Source organism: Orbicella franksi, chromosome 3, assembly GCF_964199315.1.
Source record: "Orbicella franksi chromosome 3, jaOrbFran1.1, whole genome shotgun sequence".
NCBI classification, from domain to species: Eukaryota; Metazoa; Cnidaria; class Anthozoa; order Scleractinia; family Merulinidae; genus Orbicella; species Orbicella franksi.
Genome location: NC_138147.1, coordinates 29,422,480 through 29,443,014, shown reverse-complemented (window position 1 = coordinate 29,443,014; position 20,535 = coordinate 29,422,480). Strand labels below are relative to the sequence as shown.

The following is a 20,535-nucleotide window of genomic DNA, read 5'->3' as shown; positions in this document are numbered from 1 at the left end:
ACCGAAAAGTAAAACAAAACAATTGCTAGTTTGAGTTTCGCTTGAATTGTAAGCAACGCTTGATGTTTCATCAAGGCTTAATTAACAACTTTACGTCCGTAGATACTGCTCAGTTTTATTCGTGTAAAAATCCAGTAAATTTTCTATTCTCGATGAATGAGAGCGCCCGCCGATGCGTGTTTTGTACAGTCAGTAAACATGACAAATTGTACTTCCGCCGCACTTTCGTGTGAAAGCGTACATCGAACTCAAACAATAGCTCTATAGCTTTTAAATATGTTTAAGATTGATAAATGTTTGAGAACAAATTAAAAGCTTAGCTGAAAATATGTGAATAAAGGAGAAATAATCAGCAAAGTTACGATGACGCTTTCTTTAATCAACTTGGAATAACGATTTCGATTTTGTTGATGGAGTTATCAAAACTCCTTGTCTATTTTCATTTTCGCAGTGTAAAACTTTACTATGCTTATGTTGAAGAAACACACATGATGTTAGTAGCCTTTTTTGCGTTCGTGAAATTTGTTGCAGCATCTCAGCACAAAAGATAACAAAAGAAATCTTTGTGAAGATTTGCTGACAATTGAGAACACCGACTCGGACTTGAAAGTGCACGAGCTGCACTATGCAAATGAGCTAATTGTACGCGTCAGACTTTCCTTTCAAAAACTTTTGCAAACTCACTAAACAAGTAGAAACAATAAGAAACCATCAAAACAGGTTTTGGTTATGATTGACCATTGTCTGAGAAACTCACAAATTAACTCGATACCAGAGTAGATGTATTCTTAAGTCAGAACAAACGCAAAAACATACGCGTAAGCTTACAACTAGCGTGAGCAGATCTTGTTATTCATTCCCAGTGCGAGATTGAAGTCTTGTTTTCGACCCTGAAAAACCCACCTTTTCCGTTAGCTCAGAGCATAAAACTACATATAAGCGTCCTGGTACGTATTCCCTGCCTTATTCCCTGCCATCGCTGTGAAAAATACGCAAGAGAATCTCTCAACTCTCACCATTTGATCACGCAACGTGACAACATCCACGCGAGAGCCCCCGACATGTGCGTGGATCCGCGCGGATATATGACGTCAGGATGGCGCAATTTGTTCTAAAAATAGAAAAATTGTCCCATATCATAGGTGCGCGCGGATCCCAAGACTTACGGTCTCCGTCCCCGATTATGGCTCCTGATGCAATAGAAGTCAAATGCCTTGCAAAATGCGTGCCCCCCCCCTCCCCCCTCAGGTTTAACATTGATAGGTGCAGAATGGTGTGAGTTTTACTGGCTTTGAATGTATGACAGGGCATCAGGACTCAAATGACATTTATCAACTCATTTTTTATACAGTTTGTATTAACCAGGAAAATTAAAATTCAAATAAGCAAGCCGAAGATGTACATCTTTTAAAAATTAACTGAAAGATAACATTGAATTGCCTTTGCCAATGCCTCCACCCTCGGGCTTATCTGTTTTAGTAATAATAATACCTTGCTAACGTCTACAGGTGGACGAGCTGTGAAGGAATATCGACGAAGTGTGGAAAATGTTCAACATTGACAGTGAAATAAACTTTTAGATGCAGTCATTTCTAGAAAAACTTTGCAACTCTTGTTGAAGATTACTAGCTTATCTTGCCGAAGCAACTCGATAAGCTTATTAACCGCGCGGCCATGGGCCGAGCGCGGTTCTAGGTTTACCCGTGGTTTATTTTTTTATTTTTTATTTTTTTTGTCGGTGACCAGACGCAGACCTCCGCTCGGCCAAACTTTGAGTCACCCAACGTGTGATGTTTTTCCGCCAGAAGCTGTTAAAACATAAACACACGAACAATTTTACGGATATTGTTTTCTTTTTTGTGGGTAAAATATATTTTCTTTTCGCTTTATCAAAGCGTTGGATTTAAAGGGAATAATAAATAGGCTGAAAAAAGGTATTACGTCAGCCATGGAATGCGCTGACGTTGCAGCTTTCACTTTCGCTACGTGACAAATAAGATCGTGTTTACTTTGGAAGTTTATTTCGGCAGAAGCGACGGTCATTAATTTATTTGTAATTTTGCGAGTATTTCTTGCGGTTTTAGGCAAATGAAGTAAATCCTTTGACTGTTTCATCGCAGCGAGTTCATAGATCGGAAAGAAAAGCCAAGCAAAGAACGTGTCAGAACGTGCAAAGACTACGTCATTGATAGGGAAATAACCACCGTACTAAAGATAGCCGTAGATAACGCAATTCTTGAATTATGTGACTCGTGTGACTTCTTTGCTAACCCTTAACTCAAGGGAAAAAAACAATTAAATTTAATCGTGACTTTAAAGAAAGAAAGCGGTTTGTAATAGTGTTCGTATCTTCATGCCCATACATATCCCGAAGAAACTTCCAGATTAAGACTATTACGTCATCGGAGATGTCACAACGGCTACGACTGATGGTGCGATAATAGAGTTTATGCTGATCAAGTGCTGTGATGTCTACAGTAATCAATGAATCATCAAAGATTGCTTTGGAATATGCACTGCGTTGCGACTGTAGTACTAAGAAAACAGTTAAATTTTAAAAGCGCGGTTATAAGATCTAACAGATCTTCTTGTTTTGATAGAAAACGCGACGAAAGTTTCCCCAACAAAGAGTCACTTACCGCTATTTGGCAATTCACTTCAGTGAGAATCTCAGTTCCAGGCATAAAACTCCAGCAAAAGTCTCTTACTGCTTCGCGTTGTTCCTCGTCTGTATCGTGCCTCCATTCTCTACCCCTGGCAAGTTCTTTTCCTCGTCGTTCCTCGCCTAAGCTTGATAGATTTCGCCTCCTTTGTGTCGCCCTGACCCGCTCTACTTCACGGCGTTTTTCAGTACTTCTTCGTCTCCTTTCATGACCTTCTTGGCTACTTCTTTGCCTGTTAATTCTTGCTCCCTAGATCTCTGCCGTTCTCTCTCACGTTCTGCTCCAGTTAAACCCGGTCTTAGGGCCTCTTCACATGAGCCGGGTAACCGGGACGAATTTTGTCATCTGTTCATATGGGAAATTTCAGCCCGGTCTACCGGGATAAAATCCAAGAAACACAACCAAAATGGTGGAACATAAACTTGTATCGTTCGCGGCTGTCGCAGCTTTGTGGGCTTTAGGACTCTTAGTCTAATACAGACAGGGCAAAAATTATGTCATTTTGGCCGCTATGTTGCGAAAGCGAAGCTATTTCGTCTAAAAGTTTCGTCCCGGTTACCCGGGCTGGAGTGTTCATGTGGGAAAATTTTCATCCCGGTTACCGAGATCTCGGTCGCAAAATCGAGATCTCGGTAACCGGGCCAGCCTGGCTTCTCATATGAACACATCGAAATTTTTACGAAGGAAAGAGAAGCGAGGCGAGATCTCGGAAACCGTGTCAGCCCGGTTGACCGGGCTCATATGAAGAGGCCCTTAAAAACGTAATATCAACTCCTCTATCGTTTGTTGACATAACAATAGAAATTAGCATTCTTTTCTTAAAAGGAAAACCTCTGTTTTCGGGAATAGTCGTTTCGCTAAAAAGTCTCTCTTTCAAAACGGTTAATGCGATTATCGCGCTTTTTTCCTCCAGAAAAACGCGGGCTGCACAAAGCGACACGCGACGCAACCGCGAATTCCCACCAAAAAAGATTGCATTCTTTAGCACCCCCCGTTCGGGTTACTTTGAGACTCCCCTCCCTCTCTCCCAGAGTCTGCACGGACGCGCGCTTCTGTTACTGCCGTTGGATGCTTCATGGTCGTTTGGAGTTTCAGAGGCGGCCTACATTCGCTGACTGTTTTTCCTTCAGTATAGAGGTAACAGAAACTTTCATAAAGCACTAACGTACATGTATAACGTAACTAGCGAGTCGCGTGATCTAAATCTCTGCAGATCAAGCGAGCAGGCATTCCATGACCGGTCCGTAAAAACGATGGAGCGGTTTAGAGTAAACGGAAAGTGCGAAGTCATGGAGCGTCAGGTTAAAGCTGCAATGATAATGATTAGGTGATTAGGTGATATAGGATCCTGATGGTAAGAAAATTTGTGACTTGGAAATATTCAATCAGCGTTCTTGAAAAGTATATTTGTGCAGATTTGTGGGCTATTTGTACATGGGCTATCCAAATTCCTGTTGTTGTGGAGTAAGCTTATCTGCACACTGGGATTCCTCTACAGATTAGACGAGAATGTTAATTTAAGTCTTAATTAATAAAAGATAAATTCGATTGAAATAGCGATATTTGAAACTTGTGATTGAAACATCCATTCCTATGGTCAGGGAAACTTCTTGCACACTGGATTGATTGATTGATAACTTTATCATTTTTACACGATAAAAATTCCTTCAGCACAGTTTAAAAGTATAATTATAATATACATGAAAAAATTACTTGATTCTGATTGGCTGAGAGCAGTGCAGTTCAAGTGTAACAGCAGTGCAAAAAGTGTAACATCAGTGCAAAAAGTGCAACACCAGTGCAAATTACTCATCATAATTCTAGATTATGATTGGCTGAAAGAAAATAGTTAATTTTCTAAGCCAATGATATCACGTAAAATGATGACGAAAATTTAGTGCAGAAACTTTGAAAAAAGTTTTCTTGACTGAGAAAAAATGGCTTCAACAAAGGTCATCGGGGATTTCCTCCGTGTGCATTTTTTTCATGTTTATATTATTCATAAGTAATCATACGGTTTTTCTTGTTCAATTTGGAATTAATTAGCACTTGTGAGTGTTTAAAAAAGCTGAAATTGCACTCGCCAAAGCGGCTCGTGCAATTTCAGCTTTTTGAAAAACTCACTCGTGTAAATTAGTTCCAAACTGAACTCAAAACCGTATGATTACCTATACTAATATCTAAGTCTGCCTAACTAAACTAACCAATAATTAATATAGCATTAAGGTAATGAAACCCTACATGTATCATATCACTAAAGCTGCTTTTCAAGGATGCTGTGTCTCGTACAAAGCTGTAATGACACAGTTTATGTTTAAACTGCAGATCAGAGCTCATGAGAAAGGCTGTTCCACAACATAGCACCCCTGTATACGAATGAAAAACTGGAGGGCCCTGTCAGACAAAAATTTTGAACCCCTCAAATGTAAACCTCAAAGAAGCTGACAACAAAAAATCTGGCTGTCTGAATCTGCCCTCCATATGGGGATGGTAGGGGGGGAGAGGGGGCTGTGGATTGGGGATAATAAATGGAATGTTCATTATACATAGCCTTTTGTTTTCGGAGAGACCTTTCAACCAATTTCACTTTATTCAGAATTTTTTTGTGACTGGAAGGCTGTGTCATGAACCCGTAGGTTGACAATCATTGCTTTCAAGCAAGTGGCCTTGACTTGTTGCTTTCAAAATATGATTTGGACGCTTGCATTTAAGGGTTGTGAAAAATTCAACAAGTCATTCTTTTTCAAAACTACTGGTATAGTTTGATAGCCAGCTCTGCAAGCTATAATTTGATAGTAATAGCCAGGGCCAGTTGTTCAAAGCCTGATTAAGCTAACCCAGGATTAGCGATAAATTTGATTTGAGTTTTGCAACTCTTCCGCGATGTTTTCTTGTTCATATTGTGTATCCTTTAGTGCTGAATTTGAACAATCTCTATTGAAACTACAAATCATATGCAGTGAAAACATTTTTATTTGAGAAAAATTAATACTAAGGTTACAATGTAACTTTTAATCCTGGGTTGGGATTTACCGGCTTTCAAACAACCCAGTCCAGCTGTTTTGGTACATGTATCTGCAGTTTGAACCATATCTTCTATATCGCTAATAGATGGGAGACACCTGTTAAGTTATACAGTAACCTTAACTACAGCAGAACCCTGCCTTATGGCCATCCTGTTAATACAGCCACCTCGTTATTATGGCCACTTTGTTCTGGCCCAAACAAAAGCTCGATCACTCGTTTTCTTATTTAAAGGTTAATATGGCCAGGGTTTTGTGGCCTGTTGGTGATCAGATCTACAGGGTTTCTCTATGGTGCCACAAGAGATGAAAGTATTGTATTTGTGTAATTTTAAATTAAATAATGAATGCTAGTAAGAATTTGGGGAGGGCTATAGTATGAATGAGTTTTAGCTTCCTCAAAAGGTGAGCCCTAAACCGGTTTTCCTTTCACCCTGCTTTTATTATTTACGAAATGTGTGTTTTCTTTGTTTTTGAAGGTCCACAGACATCATTAAGACTGTCTTATCTGATGCATCAGTTTTTAGTTACAATATTTGACAATTTGGAGAAACAAACATCACAAAAATAGCTGTCATGGATGACAAAACGCATAACTGCAAGGATTGTGGCACATATTTCCACTGTGAACAACAACTCAGGTGGCATGAAAGACTACACCTGGCTGATAATCGTCATAAATGCAATGAATGTGGCAGGGTTTTTAGTCAAAAAGGACATTTAAGGCAACATTTAAGAGTACATACAGGGGAGAAACCTTTTAAATGCAACTACTGCGGAAGGTGTTTTAGCCAGGCGGGAACTCTAATGCGGCATATAAGAACACATACAGGTGAGAAGCCCTTTAAATGTGACTATTGTGGTAGGCTGTTTAATCGGGCAGAGCATCTAAGCCGACATACAAGATGGCATACAGGAGAAAGGGCTCATGAATGCAGCCAGTGTGGTAAGCGTTTTATCGAGGCAGGAGATCTGAAGAAACACTTTATATTGCATACAGGAGAGAGGCCTTTTGTATGTAAGCTGTGTGGTAAGACTTTTAATCAGGCAGGGAATCTTACGCAGCATGTACGAGTGCACACAGGAGAGAAACCTTTTGAATGTAAACATTGTGGCAAGCGCTTTAATCGCTCAGGACATATGAGGCAGCATGCAAGATTACACACAACAGAGAGGCCTTTTAAATGCAGCCCATGCGGCAAACGTTTCAATGATCCTGGACAACTAAGGCGACATCTGAGACTACATACAGGAGAGAAGCCTTTTGAATGTAGTCAGTGTGGCAAACATTTTAGACATGCAGGGACATTAAAGCTGCATCAGAAAACACACAGGGATGTCAAGCCAAAAACAAGCGGGAAAGATGGCTTGCGCTTCAGCATCTCTGAACTTTTAACTGACAATGAGATAAAAATAAAACAGGAACAGGGCCCCTAGCCCTAAGAATGAATCAAAAGAGGTTTTAAGAGGTGCAGGTCAACTGGTTTGATAATGTGGTAATAAAAGGAGAAGGTCACTCCAAAAAGCTTACTTTTTTGTCTTCTCCCATAGCAAGTAAACATTCAGCCTTTCCAGTCTCTGAAGTTTCAGCCTCTGAAGGGCTAGCTATCCTGAAGAAGCAACTTCAGAGGCCACTAGTTTGAAACTGTCTTGGCGGCCAGGCCATGTTTTTGTGATGTCATTCTGTCCGACTCGAAATTGGCACAAAGGAAGAAAACCTGCAACTGACTTTGCATCCTTCACAAGGTCAGCAAAATGTATTTTTTCCAAGCGATTATCCACTTCACTATCTTCAATGCCATCATTTTGGAGTTTGGAGCATGTTTGGCTCAAAATAATATGGCTTAAGAGCAGCCATAACCCAGAGTGGAAGTTAACAGGCTTGTCGGTTCAGCCATTTGGACAAAATCTCATGGATGAAATGACTTCACAAAAACGTGGCCTGGCTGCTGAGTACTGTTCGAAACGGTGGTAACGATGTCGAGATTTTGGGCATCTTTGGAGATGCATTTCATAAGGAAAACCTGCAGTTTAAGAGGCTGAAACTTCGGTGAGCGTCTAAAATTAGTGCAAGGTTGTTATTAAGTGTTGACAAAAATATAATATTATGTTTTTTGGAGTGACCTCCTTTAAGAAATTTAAAAACCTGCATTTAGGCCAGTGTCTTTATGCTCTAAAGGAGCTCAGTCACAGTATTCTAACCATATACAAAATAACCGTTAAATTGAAGAAAACCTGAACGTAGTAGTTTACTAGGACAGGTGGCAACCCTGAGATATCATGTCATCAACTTTTGTTTTGTTTCTTTGCTATATATAAAGCAAATAGATTCCATGTTGCCTTATGCCTATTTAGTAACTGATCATAGAAGATGTCAAAATTTCCAGTAAGAAAGACATAGATTTGTCTAGATCATTATTTTTTTCTGCAAACTTGTACAATGTCTAAGACTATGAGTAAAAAATATGTTAACCTCTATGTAATAACTCGTCTAAGCAGGTGCATGTTCTAGGCTTATTGGAAAGCACCCTCAACTGTAAGAAAGTGTGCACTAAAAGCTGTATTTGTATAACATGATAGAAACACAGAACTAGCATGAGCTTTTGACGTAAAGATGGCACAAGCAAAGAGAATTTATATTTTGAGGATCAAAGTAAACAAGTTGTTTTCTTTTTTGTCGTGGTGTTTTTTAAAAGAAATAGAAAGCATTGCTCACCTGGTTTTTATTGAGTATAGTTTGAATCTACTTGATAGTTTCTATCAAGTTATTGTTAAGAAAATACCGAGGAAGGTTTGGGAGAACTCAAAAAGGCTGTGGAAATGCCTGCCTGTGGGCTGGGTTCCCACAGCATTTCTCATTCTCCTAAACTTCTACTCATGTACATGTCTCTATAGCTTGATAGAAACATTGAACAAGGGGGCAGCTTTTTAACCCCTGAAAGGTACAACAAGCACCTGTGCCCTTTTTACATGAGAGTTCCCACCTGGGCATGGAACATGTTTTCTATTTCTCATTTGTATAAAGATTATTCTATTGTTCTATCATTATAAATCCGTCATGCATGGGCAATAGTACATGCAGCTCACTTATAGACAATATAACTTGTTCTGTACTTGAGTTTTTCCATGCGTAATCTTTCAATAAAATGGTTATATATTCTTGATCCTCCGTTTGTGACACTTTTCTTGCCTTTCTCGCTTTTCAACCAATGATATTCCACTCCGCTCACACGAAGCAGAAATGAAAAAATTACAGAGATCAGGGGTACTTACCATTTACATGGGAAAACCGGAAATTCCAGTTGGAAAATCAAATGGTTCGTGCCATTCCGTTTGGGAAGCTTCAGAAAATATGGGCTGTGATTTGGGTTGATGCTATTTTTCTGCTCTTTTAAGTCTCTCTGGCTGATGTGGATATACTTTATAGCGATTCCTTCTCCCGCAATGTTCAATTTAATTGTTTAATGTTTATGCCTGAAATTTCCAACCGGATGGTTTTTGTAAATGGTAAGCACCCCAGGGCTCACTTTCTTGGCGTCTCTTCACCAGACTCCTTTCCGCCAGATTGCTTCTCCTCTTACAGTTGTACTTCCCACCCATTCATTTATTTTAGTCTGATAAGTTTATAACAAATTTTACTTTGTTATTAGGTTAAGGTAAAACATTGTTGAGATCACAGTGACCCCAAATGTTCTCCAGCCTTCTATGGTATTAAAATCAGCCATGTCAAATTATTTTTGTTCTGTTTGTTTCATTTTTTGCCATTTATAACATGGCTGATATCTGGACTTTAAATAGCATTAAACAGATCAAACAGGAATGGAGTTGTCAGTGCGTGTTTTTCGGGGGTTGTTTTCACACCATTTTTGTCTCATTCTCTCTGGAAGTAAACAAGTAGTATTCAGTTCGTTTATTCATCACTTCTATCTAATTAAATTCATGTTATGCACAAAAAACAAATTCATACCATTACATTAACCTCAGCAAATATGGATGGAAAATTCCCACCTTTTTTTTTTCATTCTTGAACAGTCCTACTCAATCCGACCTATTTCTTTGTGCTTTGTACTGCCTTCCTGAACGAAAAATCAGCTTTCCCAGACCACTAAATCACCTAGGCTCGATTTCCAGCCGCTTTAAGAGCCCGCGGAAAACGGCAGGAAATCCAGTCTATAAATCTGCTAGCCGCGTTTAATTAGTCACGGGAGCGCATTTTGGACCTATTTTAATTTTTATTTTTGAGAGCTTAGGCAAAACGCATAGACAAGCGCATAGCCGAATATTTCTCAGTGATTATTTTTTTATAAAGACATAATGTAGAGGAGCCGGCAGTTGGCCGTTTTTTGAAATCCAGCTGAAGCACCTGTCGATCACCCTTTTGTCTTCATATTCCACGAGACCTATATAGTAGTCACGAAGAGCCTGGATCGAGCACTGTTGTAATGGTCGCTTTTAGCGTCGTTGAAGCTTGTGAGTGTTTGGAACTCATTTTTATTGTCTATTTTGCTTCTAAAGGTAAGAGAAACCTATTTATTTCATTATTAAGTGATACAGCACTAATCTACGTGTGTGTTAGCATTGATTTTCTTTCTGTCCGATCTTAAAAAGAGAAATCAGAAACACAAATCGGAATCTTCGAATCTTCAGTGCACCGAATCTTGATTTCGAAATAGATTTAACGTCTTTGTCTTAGTCGAGCGAGGTGATCGGTTGTTTCAATGCAAATTCTCTTTGCTTTGAAGGTCATAATCTAAGTTGTGCATCCTGAATGCTTCGAAAAACTGAAGTGAAAGAAGCCTTTGTAAGCTTAAGCTTAATAAATAATTATTGAAAAAGCTACACACGCAATGCAAGTATCCATAAGTTAAGTTTTTTGATAACTAAAGTTACATGTACATCAATGGCGTCTGATCTCTCATGTTCTAGAGGACTTAGTGGTTCCGGTAGATGCTATTTGTGTTACACTACTTGTGAAGTGCAGCATATATTACGTAATGTATCAGACACGAGATACAGCAGTATTTCATCGGGATATCCAAACACTGAGAAGAGAGTTGAAAATATTACGCGCAGCGGAGTATTTTGGACGAAATTCTAGGTGTTCATGGATAGCCGATGAAACACTGTCTCGACTGTTCGATGGATCTTCTCAATCGAAACAAAAGCTAAGGAGTAAACGGAAAAGTAAAATCGTCAAAATCTATGCTAATTAACTAAATAAGACCGGATATCCAAACTTCCTTCACGGCTGTGATTCTCTTTGCTTTAACTTGATTGATTATTAATGAGTTTGAGAAAAAGTCTTCAATCACTGCATGTTAATCAAAATTACAAACAAACTTTATTAATATTTGTATTTCACTGCTTTTTATGGTTAAGTATATGAAATATATAGTGATATTTCTTGTTGATAAAACGCTAGCTTCATTTTTGATCATGTGCTACTCAAACCTATTAATAATTCATCAAGTTTAAACAAAGGAAATCATGACCCTAAAGGAGGTTTGGATACCTGGTCTTAATTAGCATAGATTTTGATGATTTTACTTCTCCGTTTTCTCCTTAGTTTTTGATTTGATTGAGAAGATATATCAAACACTTGAGACCATGTTTCATGGGCTATCCAAACACCTCAAATTTCGTCAAAAATACACCACTGCACGTCATGTTTTCAACTCTCTTCTCAGTGTTTGGATATCCTGATGAAACACTGTCTCTCATGTTTGATACATTACTTCAAAATCACTCTTAGGGCCTGTTTACATGGAGGGAGGGTGTCCTGGCTAACCGAGCTACCCAGGGAGGGCTAACTTCTCATACGTTTCTTAAGAAAATGCATTGAAGCGTTTACATGCTAGACAGGGTAGCCCGCCTATCCGGCGCACCCTGTCTACTTGCCTGGGGCACCTAGCTAGGCAGGATAGCTTTTTACCATGTAAACGGTTCGTGCTGGGCTATCCTGGCTAGCCGAGATGAGATAAACCACGAAAACATGGCGGTGTGAGGTGAATTTTTTCGCAGTAACCATTAACAACGGTCCTATACACTGAAAGGAGGCCGCTAGCGGAATGAGCGATAAAAAAGTTAAACTTGTGGCCAAAAAGTTTCTTTGGTCGGCCATTTTGTTTGTTGTGCTTAGGGGCCACTCAAAAGATAGCCCAAGCAGCCCACTCACTGTCCCAGTTAGGTGAGGTGCATGTAAAGGTGGGCTACGTATCAACCCTTCCAGCTGGGTAGCCCGGTTAGCTGGGGCACCCTGCCTCCATGTAAACAGGCCCCTTAAGAAAAAGCTTGCTTTTGAGAAGAGCAGTGGATATACCTGTATTGTAAACCAGGCTACATGTAACTAGCTAGTTCTAACTAAGTGGAAACATGTGTCCCTCAATCATCTTTAATCAATATGATCTTCATTCAAATTTAGAAGTTTTGTGATCAATATCTGTTAAGCCCTTTTATTCCATGAATTCTTCAGTATTAAAATGAGTCGTCAGACTATTTACTTTTACCTTAATTTGGTTTTGTAGGAATCCTGCAGTAAACTACTCAACTTGAGCTGGAAAAACAAAAGTTTGGTTTTAACTGATAACATGGAGAAAGACATGGTACAGAACACAGTTTCCTCGCCTCAGAAACCTTTTAAATGTAACCAGTGTAACAAATGCTTTAATCAGCAAGAGGATCTGTTGCGACATAGAACACAGAAGAAGCATTTTGAATACAACCAGTGGGATGAATGTTACAGTCAGGCACAGACTTTGGCAACACATGAAAGAAAACACACGGGTCAGGAGACTTATCAATGCAACCATTGTGGCAAGTGCTTTAATCAGGCTGTGAATCTAAGGCAACATGCGAGATTACATACTGGAGAGAAGCCCTTTGAATGCAAGCAGTGTGGCAAGTGTTTTAACCTAGCAGGGAACCTGAAGCAACATGCAAGATTACATACAGGAGAGAAGCCTTATAAATGCAACCATTGTGGCAAAGGTTTCAGTCATGCAGGGAATTTAAAGCAGCATTTGAGATTGCATACAGGAGAAAAGCCTTTTGAATGTAAACATTGCGGCAAGTGCTTTGGTCATGCGGGAACTCTAAAGCAACATGCAAGATCACATACGGGAGAGAAACCTTATGAATGTAACCAGTGTGGCAAGTGTTTTGGTTGGGCGGGAGCACTGAGGCGGCATTTGAAATCGCATACAGGAGATAAGCCTTTTGAATGTAAGTTATGTGGCAAATGTTTCAATCAAACAGAAACTCTGAAGCAACATCAAAGAATACACACAGGCCAGAAGCCTTTTGAATGCAGCCATTGTGGGAAGTGCTTTAATCGTGCAGGGAATCTACTGTGTCATAAAAGAACACACACTGGAGAGAAGCCTTATGAATGTAACCAGTGTGGCAAGTGTTTTAGTCAGGCAGGTCACCTAAGGGAACATGCCAGGTCACACACTGGAGAGAAGCCGTTTGAATGTAACCTGTGTGGTAGATGTTTTAGTCAGACAGGGACCCTAGCACATCATAAAAGAACACACATGGATCACAAGCCTTTTCAATGCAACCAATGTGGCAAGTCTTTTTATCAGGCAGGAAATCTAAAGCAACATGTCAGAATACATACTGGGGAGAAGCCTTATAAATGCAACCATTGTGGCAAGTGTTTCAGAAATTCAGGGAATTTCACGAGTCATAAACGCACACACAACACTGTGGAGGCAATTACAACCGAGAAGGATGACAACTGCTTTCGTATCTCAGAACTTTTAAGCACTATTACAGTAATCAAACAGGAGCAGTGAAACTTATCAACTTGTTCTGAGGATGAATTTGGTGGAAGGCAACAAATTCTGAAAGCATCTAGTTTGATAGCAAACTGAACAGTGTTTTAATCAGGAAAATTCCAGTGACATGGATTTACAGCAATCCTCTTTTTTTCTGTCAGCCATTTGATAGCCTCTTGCACACAGACTGTTGGGCTCATTCCAGGCTTGCTTCATCCTCTCATTGAGGAGGAATATTTGACAAGATGACAGACCATCTCTGTCGGGGGCTAGCCATTTGTGAAAGCAATACTGATATGTTGTTGACATGTACTGTGTCGTAATGGGTAAATAGTTTCAGGTGGTACTGTAAGTTCAATATCCTTTAAGGGGGACCTGCATGTCACATCCCTTGGAAATTAATTTTGAGGTCTCTGTAGCAGAATTAAATGAGTCTTTCTAAGACCTCTGGACCAACTTGGTCAGAGGATTACTTGACTCATTGAACTTCAGTAAATGCAGGAGACAAGGGAAAGATTTTTTTTGAGGGAGAGCAGGTTGGGGGGTGTAACAATTCATATTCCTTGTGATTTGATTCAATTGCGATTATTGCCTTTCAATTTCAATTACTGCAAAATATGAATGTTTTTTAATTCTTACAACATGACACACAATGTACGCAACATACAACCCTAGACCCTCAACTGAGGATGTACAATATAATGAGTGTGTTGCACATGATTTGCCTTATTTGGAAATTCTCAAGGGGTGGTAGAAGGGCAACATTTTTACCATGTTTACTCATCAATCAAAAATGCACCTTTTAAAGAGCTCTAAATTCTGATTTCACAATATAATAACTCATTGAGGGCACCCTGGTAAAGATATGCAAAAAAATCCAACCAAAATCGAGATGTGGAATCAGAGAATCGTCTATTGAACCGAACGGTCATAATCACGATTGTAACTGTTACATCACTAGGGGGAAGCAGGGGGGGGGGGGGGGGGGATGAATATTCATTATAACTGTAAGCATGCATAATTGGACCAAGATTGTTCCCATGTATAACTGTCTATACATCTTATAAAATACATTGTATTCTTGCCACTGGATGAGAATTTTTTTTAAAATCGTATTTGCTAATAATCATTGAGTTTATGTTTCTACTTCTGTCTTTCTCTCCTCTATAGAGGTACATGTAGGTTGATAAATTCTGCATCAGTTCAAAATTTCCCATCTTGCCTGAATGTATCCCTGCTTCAGCAACATTAAGGCACTCAACCTCATTTCCAGGGTCTCTCTTCTTCCTGCGCCAGGTCCTGGGAACAAGGTTGCAAGAGACTAGACATATTTCTATTCCGTCTGGATTGGATGCTAGTCCATTGCTTGACTTCAAGCCAAAAAGGACTAGGTACGAGTCTACAAATTATGGGATTAGTAGCTATTGATCCACACAGTCATAAAGTGCACACCAAGCTTTACAAAATCCCCAAGTTTGGTGCAAATAGACCCAATAGTAAGCAAGATACAACCATTTGAAAACATCAAAATTTAGAAAAAAAAATGTATGGCCATCCGGACGCTGTGTCCGGATGACCAAATATTTCTGTGTAATTTTGACGTTTTTAAATGGCTGTATCTCAGTCAAAACTAACCTGATTAACACTAAACTTGGGGATTTTGTGAATCTCGGTGTGCTCTTTCTGACTATGTGGATCAATAGTTGCTAATCCCATAATTTACAGACTCGTACCTAGTCCTTTTCGGCTTGAAATCAGGCAATTATAGTTCTACCTGTGGCATTAGTTACGCTGGTATCATTTGTGCGTCTGGGAGGAAAGGAGCATGACAGAGTACTACGAGTCTTGCCCAGAAACAGAACATAATTACCCCAGCCAGGGCTTGAACCCTGATACCAGTCTTCAGTAGTAATTTGCATAGTACTACAATCACACATGGAATAAGATTGGGGATGAGGACCACATTTTTTTTGTAAAGAAAACAATAAACTGGGTCAAATTTGTACTATGAATATCCATACAGCAAAAATGCTGTAAGATTGAATTGTTTATTTGCATCAGTCTCTTGGCAATGATATTTTAAAGTTTATTTTATACAGTAATACACTGCTTGCATTCTCTCAGAATGGCATCACAATAGTTTTGTATGGTTGGTTCTTAGCAATTGCAGAGAAGGTTTGCACATTTCTTCATGGAAGATGGAAAAAAGCTTTTACTCAGTTGTCTGTGCTCTGTTTCATAACATGTCCAGCTATGAAACCATTCATTGCAAAATTATTAAAAAAGAATTTGTAATTTTTTAGAAATGTGTTTAATTTTCACATAATTTGGGCATGGTTATTTATCTCTCTTTGCCGTTTAACGGTTTGCGTTTTCAGCAGTTCCCCTTTTTCTCGATTTAGTCGTTCAGAGGAAAAAAGTCCAGTCCAGTCCATCGCTATTTACTTTTACTTTTGAATGCTAATAACGCTAATGTTTAACCAGAGTGGACTGGGTGCTAGCGTCATTTTCTAGCGTCAGTTATGAACGCTTCCATCTTAGTTTATGGATCGTCGTTTGAAGTGTAGCAGTGTTCAAAGCTCACTTTGTTGAATCTTTTGCGTTTGAAGGTAAGAAAAACTTACTGATATCATTTTGAAAAGCTACAAGACTGATCCTAGTGGTCAGAGAAGTCTCATTTTGGTGCTGTAAGAAGAAACGGTAAAAAAAGACTAAAGCGCTATCAATGGGACCCGATACACCGAGGCTGAACTGACGAAGGCGTGGCGGGTGTGATTGTGGTACTGACAACAGATGCTGATTAATTTTTATTTTGCTTACTAGTAATCCACCAACATGATGACATTGTTGCCGAACTGATGTCACTTGAACATCAAGAAATTGCAAATTATCTAAGTCCCGAGGGTCAGGCCAGGGGTTCTAAACGTCGATCCTCGCGCGCGGGAGTCAATGGAACGTTTGGAAATCGAACTCAATCAAACTGAAACTATGGATTGAGTTCAATTGAATTTGGCAATCGAATGAAATCAAACACCGCACTTTGTGTGAGTTCGATTTCTGAAGCAATCGAATTCAATCACGCAGATCAAACCCAGTCAAACTCAATCTATTAGGTTATGTTCGATTGAACTCAAACACAATCCAGTCATCCAGTGGATTGCGTTTCATGAGGGTTGTACAGTGGCATTCTTGTGATGCGTGATTAGCTGATTTTATTTTCCGTGAAATGTGAATTTAGGAAATTATTCTTAGTGATTCGTGACCTGAAGGTTTTGCGTGACCCGTGAAGAATTCGAATTATTAACCGATATTCGTGATTTTACCACTCTATTCTTCATGATTTTGAGACGCGAGTCCTCCGAATGGTTTAAGTCATCTATCGAGAGTGTCTTAGGTATGCTATTTGCAGTATGGAACCTTGACTTGGTCTTCGCGATTTTGCTTTCTTCAAACACTCTTTCTAGTGTAAGGAGAGGTTATTGAAAAGAGTATCTTACTTGCTTATTTTTGTGATTCGGGAAAACGAAATTTTTATACATGTATCTGTGATCCTCTATTTTTTACGTTTGTGAACCGTGCCAGAGACCCCCTGTACGACCCTCTTTGATTGTGTTTGGTGAATAAATTTGCTAGAGGAAAGATAAAAAAAAACGACTAACGTGTTCTGCCGAAGTAACTCAAGCCTTGAAAAACTTGTTATTTATTTTCAACATCAGCTTTGCAAAAAATCAAAAGTTCAGATATGATTGACTATCATATCTGGGTATCGTACTGAAGCCAAAGAGTTGTTATATTTTTTTTCTCTTTTTTTTTTCTTTTCTTTGCTAATTCCTCATCCTTTGACTGGAGATTTTATCATTACATTTTTATTTATTTATTTATTTATTTAGTTATTTATTACAAATTATTCAATGGCATACTTAAAAATAATTTACAGATAAAGAAGCCTAAGCCGTGTATTACACTGTGATAAAACACGACGGGCATTTGAGAACACGAGGAAAGAAAATGTAGAAAACATGAGCTGCAGGCAAGTGTTTTCTACATTTCTCGAGTGTTCTCAAATGTCTGGAGTGTTTTTTCACAGTGTAATACACGGCTTAGGCTTCTTCATTTGCTTTATTACATAGAGGTAATGTGGCCAAAAACAATGAAACACACTTTTTCTCTGTTTTAAACTCTGATAAAACATGGGTTTTTGACCAATCAGTGTGCGCACAGGGTCCTATCTATATTATAAAATAAAATATAAATAAATAAATAAATAAATAAATAAATAAACAGCCAAATCAGTGCATCAATCAATGATCAGGTGGATATTCTATGGAAACTTAAGAGATTTCTTACAAAGAAATGCCTTGTAAAATGCAACCAAATACGTGACATTAAAATTAATAATTACTGCATTTTATTCCTACAGGACCATAAAAGCCACATCAAACACATATCTGTAGGAGACATGCCTTCTAAATGTGACCAGTGTGGGAAGTGGTTTAAACGACCAGGAAATGTAAAGAAACTTGCCGGTAAGAAAAAACACACTGGAGAAAAGCCTTTAAAAGACAACAAGTGTGATGAGTGTTTTAGGCAGGCAAAAACATCAAAGCAACGTGTAAGACGTACAGGAAGAAAGCCTTATGTATGCGAACAGTGTGGCAAGGTTTTTAGATGGTCAGGACATTTTAAGCACCATAAACTTGTGCACACAGGAGAGAAGCCTTTTGAATGTAACCAGTGTGGCAAATGTTTTAATCTCGCAAGACGGTTAAGAGAACACAAACGAATACACACTGGTGAGAAACCTTTTAAATGCAACCAGTGCGGTAAGTCTTTTGCTCTGGCAGGAAATTTAAGGCGGCATCAGTTGATACACTTAGAGAAGAAGCCATTTGAATGTGACCATTGCGGCAGACGTTTCAGTCAGCAATCAACTTTAAAGGTACATAAAACATTGCACACAGGAGTAAGGCCCTTTCAATGCAGCCAATGTGACAAGAAGTTTAATCAGAAAGGACTCTTGACGGAACATGAAAGAACGCACACAGGAGAGAAGCCTTTTGAATGCAACCAGTGTGGTAAGAGGTTCCATCGTGCAGCACTTTTGAAGATTCATAAAGGAATCCACACAGGAGAGAAGCCATATAAATGCGATCAATGTGACAAGTGTTTTAGGCAGCCAGGACATTTAAGGGAACATAAAAGAACACACTCAGGAGAGAAGCCTTTTGAATGCAACCAGTGTGGCAAGTGTTTTAATCTTTCAGGATCTTTAAGGCGACATAAACGAATGCACACAGTAGAGAAGTCTCTTTTTTGTAAGTATTGTGGCAGGTGCTGCACAAATCCAGGAAGTTTAAGGCAACATGAAACAATACACAACAAAGGGGAACCATGTACGAACAATGAGGAGAATGTTGTTTACTTTAGTATTGCTGAACTGTTAAAAGGCCTTAAAACAAGAAAACGGAAATGAATCATATTCACTTACTGGTATCAACTACAGTTGACCACCATACTGTTACATGTATTTACATTAACAATAATTTAAAAAAAAATGTTTGTGTGATTGTTTAGACAATGCAGTAGTGAATGTTATTTGTGTCATCATCTTACCAATCAAGTACGCATTCTACTTATTAGGTCAAAAGTCATCTATATTACTTGCAAAACATTTTGGACGATAAAATTTCAGATACTTTATTTCGGACATTTGATTTTCAGACACTTTATCTCATTTCAGACAAATTTCAGACAAAAAGTTCAGACACTTGGCAGAAACAAATTAATAGCTAAGGTAAATTTATGCACAAAAAACATGAATTAAACCAAAACAACAGCTGTGAAAATGATAGTTTAACTGCTCCCTCGAGGTTTTACAGATACACTGACACGCTGTTACGTATCTCAAGCAGTGTCATAATTAGAGTTCCTTCCATATTAGGAAACTAAGAGCTTTGAAACTGCTTAAAAGTATAATACTGTATTGTAAATATTTTGGACGCTTAAAAATTTTGGATGGTTTTATTTTCGGACACTTCTTTGTCCGAAATTAAGCTTGTCTGAAATTTTTTGTGAGTAATTTGTAGGTAGTCCTATGTTGAGTTAAGAATTATGATAAAGACTGCTCTATTGTACTATTTACAGGAATTATATGTATCATTGTATTAATCGATACTGTTTATATTGACAAAAACTTTCTATAAAGTCAAGTTACAGTTATTAAAGGGAGGGTTTCACGGCTTGGCACATGTCTCTAAATCAAAATACTTTTGTTTGCTTCTTATCAATGTTATCACTTTAAAAACCCCACTCAGATGTGGTTAATTAATCACATGCTATAGTTAGTCATCGCAGAATGATGGATGACCAAAATTCTCAGAAGGTTTCAGTGGAGTTTACAGACACTGTCGACTATTGAATTTGGTGTTGACCCATACAATTTATTCCATTGCTGATGATTTTATGGCTATTTGCATGCGAAATAAGGTAAGTTGTTTATGATTGGTTCATAAACAATGAAAAACTGGGCCAGTGCCAAAAAGCATGCACACGCGAATAAATAATACAGACATGCGCCGTACCGAGAAACTCTCCCTTTAATATTAACTGTGCAAGTATTCAATTTCTGACTTGTTGTCCTCCATGTCTTCATGATACTTCCTTACAACAGAGGACTGGGGATGAGTCAGATTCAGTTTTTGATAAGATCCGTTAGTGTTAAAACATTTATCGAGTTTTAAACGAGTTTCAGTAAGTGTTGATCATATTTTGTCAAAATTAATGAATTTGTGATGAAACTGAAAATAAAGAAGTTGAATACCCCTGACAGCGCATGGAAGACATGGTTCCTTGGTTAGAGGCTCCCTCTACTTCCCCAACTATCGAAACATTGACATGACTGAATCGCACTTATCCCACAATTAATTTTATGCTACCTTTCTAAGGTAGGGATAGGCGTAACTCTCTCCTGCAGAGGTTTGGGTATTTATAGAAATCTGCAAGGCATGTATGTGCAAAGGTCAACAGATTCCTCCACATAGTCTTGTGCCTATATCCACATAATTTATT

General features: G+C 38.7%; 1 protein-coding gene across 1 annotated transcript; it reads left to right on the top strand.

Moving 5' to 3' along the window:
- The first annotated feature begins 4,748 nt into the window (after nucleotides 1–4,748).
- On the top strand, nucleotides 4,749–20,290 carry LOC145482502 (uncharacterized). Its single transcript, XM_081461104.1, has 6 exons — nucleotides 4,749–7,122; nucleotides 8,441–8,477; nucleotides 9,337–9,342; nucleotides 10,133–10,201; nucleotides 12,211–13,481; nucleotides 17,746–20,290. The coding sequence occupies exons 1-6, from the start codon at nucleotides 6,263–6,265 to the stop codon at nucleotides 18,938–18,940; spliced, it is 3,438 nt and encodes a 1,145-aa protein (XP_081317230.1). The 5' UTR covers nucleotides 4,749–6,262; the 3' UTR covers nucleotides 18,941–20,290.
- Nucleotides 20,291–20,535: the final 245 nt, after the last annotated feature.